Here is a 12,336-nt window from a genome sequence, read left to right on the forward strand (position 1 = left end):
CAAAAAAAAAGAAAAACAGGGGAGGGAGGAAGGGAAAAGTACATTTATAACTGTTTTATCAAAGATTTTAACTGTATCTTAGGCTAGGCAGCCTACAAGCCACTTACAAAATTACATGTCAGCATTTACACGTCATATCATATATATTTAATTTATATTTATATATTATTATATTCATTAAAAGTATACGTAACACGGGTTGAAAGATCGGTATAGTTCATGTAACACATGAACAAAGAAATCTTCATAACATATACGATGTTACTCACATTAAAACTAGGAACTAGAGTGGTTGTAGCAACATATCAAAAGTTCCCAACAGTTCATAACACTGTGTTGTAATCGAACTTTATAACAACATTAAAAACAACAATCATAACAACTTCTGAATCACCAAAAAAAGGTATCATTCTTCAAGTCTAGGACTAGGAGGTCTCGAATTAAGGTGTTGATTACAAAAACTAGTGTTCTAAAGCACTTCGGATAGAGACTATAGGGCCATTAGCCGACCCTCTAGATATAAGATCATGGTTTAAGAACAAAACAACTACGGTTATATCGTCGTGGAAATGTCGACGAACACGTTTATCGATCTTGCGAAGATCTGAATATCGCATTTCTCGTTTTTTTGCTGCTTCATGTAGAGCAGCTTTCACCAGCCTCTTGGCAATTCCCTGCGGAAGAAAAAAAATACATGATCATTTTCGATAAACATTATAATGAGAAGAAGTTATGTTTTCTCACAAGGTATCATTTGAGTTGCTCCTAGGGCTAGTTGTGGCAGAAATAGAGATATATGAAAAAAAATGGGTAAAATAGACGAAAAGGCGATCTATGGTTTCTTTTTGAAGCAAATGCACATCACATCAGCTGTTATGTCATACCAAAATGGCTGAAAGCTGAATGGGAAAAAAATTACTAAAAGCTGGGAGTTTTGACTGGTTAAAATGTGAATGGGTTGCTTTGGCTTATGTTTTATCTTTAAAAGGTCATAATGTCATATGGTATTGATAAAAAAGGATTAACTTGCCCAAGGTATCATATATTAATTCATAAAACATCCTAAATCGTTCTATTTAAAATGTTAGATTACTATTCATTAAGGTTGTATAAAAAAAAGATAATATAAAACTGTTTAGGACCAACCCAACCCAGCTCATACATGAACTACCACTTTTGGCCCATTATCCTACCCCACCCTTGAACCATCCATTTTGCCACTCTAGATAATAAGAAACAAACTAAATAAATAACAACAGAGCCAAACTTACAGCACGTGGACTATTGTGAACAATATCAACCGCTTCTTCATTAGTCAAGTGTTCCCATAAACCATCCGAAGCAAATATCAGAAAAGAATCACATGGTTCAATAGGATGAGAAAGGATAGACGGACTAGCAGATAAGATCGGCATCACCATTGGTTCAGGAAGTCGAAACTTTGCTGCAATTGGTTCCTTGTTGTATCGTGCATGCTTCATATAAACATCCCCAATTGACTTAGAAACCTGCACATTATACAATTATACGAGTTCATCCACTTTATTTGACAGAAATCTGCCACAGCTCTGTCTATGGCACATAGTAGGCCATAGACAAGATTCATATGCTTTACAAGTGAAGAGTGATGGGGCATGTCAGAGGTGGGTAGGCTAACGGATGAAGACAGGTTTGGGTTGAAACGGTACATTTTGAGTACGAAAAGAAACAGGTTGACTCGATTGACCCACAAAAACTTTTTCTCCTTATTTTTAAACAGCATTCTAAGATAAAGTAACTAGTAATTTATGTAGAAGAAACAGATTTTTATTATCATAGACATTTTAAAATCAAAATTTTAACGTTAGATGCATTAAAAGAATAGGGAAACATAACTCAAATCAACCCATTTGACCGGTAAATGGCTTGAAATTGCCACCTCCAATATGTTCATATAAGTGATTCCATATTTTACCTGAATAATGCCTTTAACTCTCCAAACTCCATGTTTTAACACAACAATCTGAGGATCATGTGGGTGCATATCTCTTAACTCACGTCTAATACTGTCAAGATTGGCATTATGTTCCTTTGACAACTGCATGGCCATTACACCTCCAGTATTGCCAACTTTCCTACCAAGCACAACGCGAGAATCTCCAAGATTGGCCACAAAAAGTGTTTGGTGATACACGACCCCAACCAAGCAACAAGATCCAACGGTTGCAAGACTTGGTCGGCTATTCCACATTTGAGATACAAGAGCTGTGAACCCGTTCTCAGTTTCTAGAAATGCCCTTTTGATTGTGTCAGGTGTCATGACACCACGACTTTCGGTCGAATTTGCTGCATAAACATTAAACCTATAAACAACGACATAAAAATCCTTTTTTCTTTATTTTGAAACTGTGTAATAATTAAAGATCTATGCTAAAGCCCAAATATATATCCAGCTTTCAGCCCTTCAAAAGTACTTAAGGGGTGTTCAGATGCACAATTTGCCTCAGGGGTGGCAAATTTAGTCCATTTATTTTTAATAGGTCAATTTGGGATACTCTCAGTGTCCAACGAACAAGGTCAATACAACCATACAGGTATAACAAAAAAATAAATAATAGTTAGCTATATAGGGAACTGGTCAATTGATCAACTCCTAACTCACAATAATCATACTTTAATAATTAATCATCCATTAATATTTAAAAAAATGAATAAAAGTTTCACGGCGAAGCCACACCTCAACCATACTAATAATTGGCCAATTATCAAACCGCCCATCATGACACCTCTAGTTTCAACTTATTAATGCAACTCCAGGTGTCAGTTTTATGCGTTCGGGTAATATGACTATGATATGATTTTCTAATTACTTAGGATCATAGGTTTCAAATTTGAAGAAGCAGGTAAGACATCATAATAAACAGAGTATCAGAAATACTGTGGAGTTATCTGCCTAGCTTTAGCTTTAACTAATCAATTATCTGATTTTAAATCTTCTTCTTGCAGTAAACTTTTTCAAAATACAAGTACAATAACTTACTTAGTGATATTGAATTCAGGTTTGAACCAATTACATTGTCAAAAATTAAATCAACTTTTATGAACTTTGTTCAATAGTAAAATGATGATTGACCTCAAAGTCTCAAACAAATAATCTAACAAGATATATAATGACCAAAGTTCTGATTTACATTCATGTTTTCTATGAGTTATACGCTATACTATCACAAATAATCAAGCATGCTATTATTAGCTTGTTTATGACAAACCTTTGAAATGCCTGAACAAGTTATCGCAAATATATCGTGCAACATCTGGTCCTCCATGACCATCATAAACTCCAACAAATGTTCCAAAAGGACCCGACTCAATTTGGCACTGATCTTCAAGCACTTGGTTTGCTTGAATTACGGCCATCGAATACTCCCCATATCCGTGTTTCCCTATATCATGAAACCACAACAACCCATCTTTCTTAAAATCACCATTACCACCTACACCAGTTTCTTTTTGATCATTCCCGAAAATCGGGCTCCAACAAGCCGAACAACAATTAATCAATTTTCTGAACATCCCACATTTCTTGCAAAACAACCCCTCAATCTAAACCTCAAAAGTACCTAAATTTCAACTTTTTTTTTCTAAGATTTCCAAAATCTTGACTTTTCAAAAGTCAAAGCTATTACTCCAAACCTCACAATCAGTACTTTTTAAGCTCCCCTTTCCTAAAATTCAAAGTGAGTTCTTTCAAAGTCTTGAATTTATGTAAAAGATCAAATCTTTAACCTATAGATATAAATCTATATACCTTAAACACTAGATCCCATATTCAAGAAATGCACCTTTTATTCCTCTTTTTAACAAATATTAAAATGGGGTTTCTTTCAAAATCTTTAATCTTCCAAAAGATCCAAACTTTAACACAAAAAATATATATATTAGCTTATATATGTAATTATATATCCACACAAAAGATCCCCTTATAAGAAAAATACACTTATATTTCCTTTATTCAGTCAAAACCCAAAATGGGCTATGTTTAAATCATCACAAGTAAACATATATAGAAAGATCAAATTACAGAAAATGGAAATTAATGAATAAATAAAACTTTATAATTTTTTAATCTCTGCCAAAATGAAAATATATATTTTTTTATTTTTTTACATACAATAATGAAACATAAACATGGTGTGCTGAAAAACAAGACACATATGAATTTGGTATGAAAGAAATAAAGGAAGTTGTTAATGGATGATGATATGAATCTTGATAAACAGGAATGAAGACCCAGATAGAAGAAGCATGTGTTGAATTAATTAAATAAAATAAAATTCTGTTAAATAAAGGAGAAGAGAAGGTGGCATAGAGAAGTAGTAGTATATTGTTGGGTGTTGTTATTTTCAATGTCCCCCTCTTTCTTATTATTTCCTTGTTTCTTTCCTGTTTACGCGTTCGTCTCCTCACACATAAATTAAACTACATTTTCTATTCTCTCTTGATCTAATTAAAAATCGTATATATCCCGGTTTTATTATGTCCATCAGTCCATGCCATTTTAAAAAGGTTGTCATGTCTAAAATAATTTGAAGAACCAAATACTTCATCTGCTATTATTTTATTTATACATACAAAACTACTAGCAAGAAACTCACGTAATTTGGTAGCGATTGTGGTATATAGATGGTGGCGTTGGTGATGACGATGGAGAATAAGGCAGTAGTGAGATGTGAATATGGTTTGTAACCAGTACCGACTTAAGCTTTTTGGTGACATTAAGTGAAACCAATTTTGAGAGTCTATCTTTACAGTCTCCTATAAAAACCTTCTCATTTATCTGAACTTAAGACCAACAAAAATAAACAAAAAAAACTTATGAATGGCTGATTAATTTATTTTTATTTCGTTTATAGACTTTTGTAAGTGAAAAAGAAGTTTAAAATATTTATATGAAGTTTAGTTTTCTAGAAGCAAATTTTTTAGTCTTAGTCCAAAACGTTAACATAACCCAAAAATTGAAAGAATTGGAAGCCTTTAACATGTGGTGGCCTCAAGCAACCGTCTAGTCCGTTACTATTATTGAGCCGGCTATGTTTGTGACTAAGGAGTAGATATTATATTATCAAAATATGACATTTTAGATATTTCAAAATCTAAATGTTTTTAAAAAAAAGACAATATACTTTATAAGATACAGTAATATATTGATGTAGATGTAAAAAATAAGAAAAATCATTACATTTAACGGAATATGAGAATGTGAAAATCACTTAAGCTAAGAGAAAAAGGATATTCATACCAACGATGCAATGTTAGTTGAGGAACGTTTATTGAATAAAAAGTATGAAACAAGCTGAAAACAAATGATGAACAAAACACATTTTGGGGCACAGAAATTAGAGATCAATGTGTGATTCATCTATACTATATTATAAAAAAAATAGCCCTTTTTATTTTTGGTAATGTTGAAAATATGTAATATTTTCACTTAGCACCCCTTAAAATGCTTTCACATACACAATCCCCTCAACATTAATGATTAAATTACATTATCAATCCTTTTATCATTTAAAATATGTCCATTAACCTTTATATCAATTATATACACAACTCAACGCCGCTCCACCACCAAAAGTCGCCCAACCATCACACCATCGCAGTTACGGCTGCCGTCGCATCGCGCGGGCACCGTGCTAGTAATCCTAATTCATGTGGCTACACCTTTAAAAGACCTCATTTTGTCTGTCAATATTCGAGTCTTGCATGAGTCCAAGTGACGGTCTTTGTGACAACTGGGACTCGAGTCTTTTTTTTTTGGCAAGGCTTGAATGCATTTGACTGTTTTAGGAAACCACTCCAGTCCGCATCATTTTGGAGGCCGAGTAAATCAGGAAAGTCTGTAATGGATGTGCAAATTCGAAATAGTTGTATTTCAAGAATATGGATGCATTAATGTCATCAACACCCCAACAGGACTTTCAGCAGATTTAGGGAAGAAAAGGTTAATGAATCCTATTGCATTTGTCAACTGTTCAAATGGATTACCTTTGGGCATGGTCGACACTACAATTACCCCACCGTGCAGAGATGAATCCGTATGAAAGTTAACATATTCAGCAGCCATATAATGGAAGTAAGCTTTAGTGTGTTGGAGTACTCCAGCGAGTTGTGAGGGAAAAGAAAAGTAGCACAGTTGAGAAAGTTGTTGAAAGGAAGCTAAGGCGAATGATAAAGAACCGAGAGTCAGCTGCAAGATCACGGGCAGGTAAGCAGGTAATTTGTTTTTAAACTTATTATGTAACACAGATAATGTTGCTCATATCAGAAAATGTTGAGGACCTTAGCGTCTTGAGGGACGCGGGTTCAAGTTTAAGAATGATAGCTAACCATCAATGTAAAATCTCAACATGAAATCAAGGCGTTTCCATCCCTACTTTTTAATATGAAAAGATAAATAAAGAAAGGCACATGTCTTATGATTCTTCCTTCACACACACAATATGAAAACAGCAGGAGGCAAAACTGGAATTCAAATGTGTCTATATTGGTCAGGGTGGAATCTCAAGGGTCGATCCTGCTTGAATTTGTCCCCAACCGATCAATCGCCAATGTTTTTCAACTCTCCTGCTTAGTGTAATCTTCTCACATTTGCTCGTACACACTGGAGATGTCAAATGCAGTTTCGCTAAATCGTTCTTAACCTGCCAAAATACGAGCTCCTGTAGACATTGACCCGATGTTCAACATCAGAATTTCTGCCTTCGCTAACTTTGAAACCTTCCCTTGCTTTTCGGTTCCTTTTGTCTTTACACCTAGCAGACGACGCAAAAGAAAGAAGTTCACCTGTTCAAAAAACCAGATGGATAGAATAAGATATAAAAAACGGCAATTTGGAAAAATATAACTACCATCCTCAAACCGTTCATATACAAGAGTCGAAATACCATTATTTGATACAGGTAAAAACAGGTCAGATTGGCTACCAGAAACATTTTTTGTCCAGAACTTGTTATGACAAGTTAGTGTAACAAGCATGATGACAGATATATATCATCTCGATACGTATTAATTTTTAGGGAACATGTTTTGCGAGGTTTAATATGCAATAATACATTCTAGGCTGTTTCATCCCTTTTAGTCACTCAATGCTACTGCTGCCATAGTTTTTTCCATGTCTTTTCTACCTATTCAATCCCATAAAAAATAGAACAGAACCTGAATTGACTTTCACGTACAGGTAAATGTGTCAAACTTGCTACCTCTATATAAAGAATTTAACTAAGATTGTTTCGGCATAATGGTAGTTGGTAGATAATAAACTACTCATATAAATACTGTATGTAACTAATATGTTTCCTCAATGCATGTACCCTATATATGCATATGCATCGGTGTATGTGATAACAAAAAGAAAATTTGGGGAAATAATAACAAAACAAAGATTAATTAACTGTTAATTTTACACCTAAATTATATTATATGAAATTATTTGACCCGATATTAACTAAGCTAAAGATAACCTTTTATCTTACACCTAAACTAAATAAACTAGATTAAAGTAACAAATTAAATTAGGCAACAAAATGCATACAGCACTTGATAAAGTATACCAAGGACTTACATCTAGTTCGACATAAACATCAGGCAAAGATCCAACCTCCCCAAGAACGTGTCCCTCCAGCCGATCAGCACGTGTCAGCATAGGGTCCATTGTTGTTCCAACTCCGATGAGACCTCCGGGTACAGCAAACTGAAGTTCATTCTGTTCTGCGTACAGTGAAACTATTCTTGTATAGATGGGTGTGCACTTGATGTTCCCACTCTCATCTTTAACAACAATCCCTGGGCGGACCTCAATGTTCTGGTTCACCTTCAACACACCCTATATAAAGCAAAGATTGTCATGACAGAATTATGAGAAACAGAAGCTTAATGTCGATGATCGTTACAGTAGATTTCAACATAACTGATCTTTTTGTTCGTCTAACTTCTCAAGATATTGATATATAACATAAAAATAAACAAATGTTGAATATGAAGGCAAAAGGAGAAGACTCGAAAAACAAACCTTGAGAATACTTCCCCCATGCCAGCAACACCAACTTTTATTTCATCAACTTCAGAACCAGGTTTGTTCACATCAAACGAACGAATTACTATCATATTTGGAGGTGAGATGAAGTTCCTCTCTGGAATGGGAATCCGCTTTATTATGTATTCGCAAACAACATCAATGTTGTATTTAAGCTGAGCAGACACTGGAATGACTGGTGATGTAATTTTTTTTAAAAGATCAAATACTAGATCACAAATAATACTCCGAGTAATACTCATGGCAACAGGCTGCTTGGTTTGACTGGAAACGCTTGTCCATTATTTATAAAGCGTCAAATATGATCACAAATTTTATTAAAATAGTAATAATGATATACTATAATATTAACTCGCAAAATAATAGTGAACCAGGCTAGGCTAGCTGCCTGCCCGCCTGCTTAGTTTTTCCTTAATCTATTACTTCGAATAAAAAAGTTTAGCTTTTATGATTGAAACACACTTTTAAATAATTTCCACCTCTTTGACTGGTTCAACACTTTCGATATGTTTCCTTAGGGGTTTGTTAGATTAGTGATTTCTTATTTTAGGGAGTGTTAGGGACTCGATCTAGACCGTCTATTTTCATCAGATCTAATCACTACTGACCATCTCCGGCGACATCTCCGGTGAGACTTAACACATGTGTAAGTACAACTTACACATGTGTAAGTTAAATAAAAATTATGATTCGGAGCGGGCTTCGCCTTTAAGGATATTCATAAACCAAAGCCGGTGGGGGTGATAGGTCATAGAGGGTGATAGGTCATAGAGGGTGACCGGTGATGGGTGATCTATCTAAAAAAAATTGTACTTAAAACATGTGTAAGTTATTTACACATGTGTAATTCTCGCCGGAGATGGTCGCCGTCGCCAGAGGATCATGGTGGTGGTCGGAGATGATCATGGTGGTGGTGGTGGTTAGAGATGATGGTGGTGGTGGCCGGAGAAGGAGGTAGAAGGAGTCCTTAACAGTCCCTAAAATAAGAAGTCCCTAATTTAACTTTATAAGTGTTTTTCACCCATCCACAAGTATATATGAGTAAAGATAGCAAGCTACTCGTATTAATAATAGTAATACCAAAGCAAAAAAGCATTGGAACTACCTGGATGAATTTCTGGATGGCCTCATGTTGGTTATTGGCTACAATCTCCTGAATTAAATCAACCTTGTTCTGAAGAATGATAATATGCTGGAGTCTCATAATATCAACAGCAACCAGATGTTCAGAAGTTTGAGGTTGGGGAAAGCTTTCATTAGCAGCTATGAGAAGTAACGCTCCATCCATGATTGCTGCTCCATTAAGCATAGTAGCCATGAGAATATCGTGTCCCTGTACAAATGATAAAATTATTGGACCATGAATTAACAGGAATTGAAAAACTTGAATGAAATGCTGACCAGAATAATGATTTACATATCAAATGATACAATAGCGTCTTATATTTTATGTTCTATGCAAAAGGTTTGTTCGTACTACAGTTGTCTCATCATTGTTCAGATGAAGCCAAAATTTCTTTAAACAGTTCTGTAACTTACTAAAACAATTGTTGTGACTTTTGATGCTTGTTTAGAAACATCAATTTAATTTTGTAGTTTGCGCACTAGACTATATCCGAAGACAATGTGTCCTACATACTTCCTCTTTCAAGTGTACGAAAGAAAAATGAGTTATTCATAATCAATAGTGTAAAATAAATAATTTGCAGCTTCTACAATACAACAAATAGACTTTTAAGTTTGAACATTAACCCTTTTTGCCACACTGACCAAGAAATTTGCTAGTCTTTTCTCATTGCTTGTGTATACTCTTTAGCTACTTAAAATGACTTTATAGTGTTCCATATCTACTATGGACTTATACCCTTTAGCTGCTAGTATCTTTTATACGGTTTTATCTTACCTTTAGCTACACGTATGATTTAGAGTGTTCTATTTCCACAATAGAGATACACACATATAATGTATGTGTTAAACCACACAAATTTTTTACTTTAAATAGTCAAACCAAATCTATCTATATCTATATCTATATATATATATAATATAAAGTTAAGTGATAGTTACTTTGTTAACACAAAACTTTGAAGAAGTTTGTGAGGAAATTTATGGCTTTCATGAATGATTTTATTTAATACTTGGATCATTTAATTTTGTTTATTAATTGATCATACCCACAAAGACAATGTTACCAGTAAGATGAGAAAAGAATGGTTATGTATTTGTTTTAGAAGCCTTCAATAAAGGATCAAATTATGATACAACCTTTCGACTTCTAAACAACAAAGGTTCCATCAATGCTTTCCATCAATGTTATTCTTAGGGGGTGTTTGGCCTAGCTTATTTTAGATGGCTTTTGGCTTTTTAGCTTTTTTTTCAACAACATAAGCCAATTTAGTGTTTATTTAGGCTTTTTAGCTTATGCTTTTGGGCTTATATAAGTCATTTTGGAAAAACCAGTTCAACAATGGTTTTATAACAAAAGCCAATAGCTTTTTTCTTGTGAGGACTTCAAAAGACACATATATGCCTTTATCTTCTCTGCACAAAATCTGCAACATCTATCTCTGTTCTTTAACAACTCATCTTTCAACATCTTTCATGTACTAAAAGTGATGCGGAAATGACCCCGAGTCATTTCCACATAAAAGGTTGGTATGTGTATTTGATAAATAAAGATCAGCAAGCAGAAAATTACCCTTGGATATCCTTGATTGGAATTAAACTACCGGTGTATATTGATCTTAATGCTAAGTCGAGCACTGAAGTTATGCAACTAAATCAAGTGTTGCTGGTCTTAAAGTTCATCAGTGACAAAACAAGTCTTGATCAGCAACGACTCTCGCTGAAACAACTTCAACTGATCACGACCAGTGAACTGATGAGCACCAAATGCATCCAGCAAGTGTCCAGAACAACGATCAATGAACTGAACAGCACCAGATGTGATCAGCGAGTGCTCAGAATGGCTACACTTCAGTGAGAAAGTTACATCAGCAGGTCGTTCCTCAGCAAGTATTTATCAGTGACACTCACCAGAGATGGGTGATCAGTGCTTTATTTAAGTTATACTTCAGCAAGCGTTCACCAGTGATGAAGTATACCAGACCCATCTCAGTTACGCTTCAATGGCCCGTTTCATCTAGTTCTCAGTCCACCAATGAAGGTAACCACTGGACAGCTTCAGTAAATAACTCCAGTAAGTTGCTCCAGTTGAAATGCTCCAGATGGAATACTCATTGACGGTTCTCCAGATCACTTCTCCAGTGAAGCAATCCCGGATCCATGCTCCAGTTGAAGATTCCTTGGATGCATTCTCCAGTGAAGATCCTCCATATGCATTATCTAGTGAAGATCCTCCAGATGCATTCTCCAGATCACTTCTTCAGTGAAGACCCTCCAGATCCATGCTCCACTGAAGATCTTCCAGTGAAGCTTACCAGTGACCGACTCCAGTCCAGATGCACCAGAATAATGTCACCAGTATCAGTTCAGTGTATATGTCATCATTTCACTAAATTCTGGTCCAATAAAAGGGATTCCTTATACGTAGCCTTCATGAGTATATTCAAGAATATTTCAAATGGTTATGGATAAGAATGGATAGCTGGATGTGACACATTTCCTAACGGTTTGCATGTGCTAATTGTGGGGACCATTTATAAGGGAATATTTTTAGAAGCTGCACATGTTTTTTTTCTATTGGCTAATAAATTAGTGGTTGTCCTTAGCCCATGACAACCTTTTATTATTTAATTATTGTAGTTCGTTAATTCATAGGAAATGGCATGTGGCTATAAATAGGGGTTTTATTTCTCATTGAAAAGCAGATTTGATTGATTGAATGAAATTAATAGAGCAACCTCTATTTTTTATTCAAAAATCTTCATTTACCTTTATGGATCTTTGATATTGGTGGTTTGAAGTGATCCCTTTATCTATATTTGTGGTGGTTCGTTCTTTATCAAATATAGTGGTGAGATCTTAAAATCTTCGATTCCTTTATCTGTGTTTGTGGTGGCTAGACCTTTATCAAACATAGTGGTGGGTTGGAGTGTTTCCTTTATCCTTGATTCCGGTGGCTTGTCCTTTACGAATCTTAGTGGTGGATTCTTTATCTATCATTTACTTTTATCGTCTTGTTTTTGTTTGTTTTATTTCATAAAATAAGAAAATACCAAAAATAGTTGTTATTAATTCCGCTGTTTTTAGATTTGCATGTTTTACTCATCAAAAAGTTTAATATATTATCAAGTATTTCATTA

The 12,336-nt window shown here is 34.7% G+C and overlaps 1 protein-coding gene and 1 pseudogene across 1 annotated transcript; both read right to left on the reverse strand.

Moving 5' to 3' along the window:
- Positions 1-339: 339 nt before the first annotated feature.
- On the reverse strand, positions 340-4,057 carry LOC122581938 (probable protein phosphatase 2C 42). The gene is made up of 4 exons (XM_043754269.1): positions 3,249-4,057; positions 1,955-2,325; positions 1,272-1,508; positions 340-674 (listed from the first exon to the last, which is right to left on the reverse strand). Exons 1-4 carry the CDS (start codon positions 3,550-3,552, stop codon positions 462-464), a joined length of 1,125 nt encoding a protein of 374 aa, XP_043610204.1. The 5' UTR covers positions 3,553-4,057; the 3' UTR covers positions 340-461.
- A 2,290-nt stretch (positions 4,058-6,347) lies between these two features.
- On the reverse strand, positions 6,348-9,389 carry LOC122594547 (annotated as a pseudogene).
- Positions 9,390-12,336: the final 2,947 nt, after the last annotated feature.

The sequence above is a fragment of the Erigeron canadensis genome, chromosome 1 (assembly GCF_010389155.1).
Source record: "Erigeron canadensis isolate Cc75 chromosome 1, C_canadensis_v1, whole genome shotgun sequence".
Taxonomy (NCBI): domain Eukaryota; kingdom Viridiplantae; phylum Streptophyta; class Magnoliopsida; order Asterales; family Asteraceae; genus Erigeron; species Erigeron canadensis.

Coding starts and splice junctions, on each gene's coding strand:
- LOC122581938 (XM_043754269.1), bottom strand. CDS start 3,552: ATGTTCAGAAAATTGATTAATTGTTGTTCGGCTTGTTGGAGCCCGATT. Junction 1,509..1,954: donor GAGTTAAAGGCATTATTCAG/GTAAAATATGGA, acceptor TATAATGTGCAG/GTTTCTAAGTCAATTGGGGA. Junction 675..1,271: donor TTCACAATAGTCCACGTGCT/GTAAGTTTGGCT, acceptor TTTCTTCCGCAG/GGAATTGCCAAGAGGCTGGT.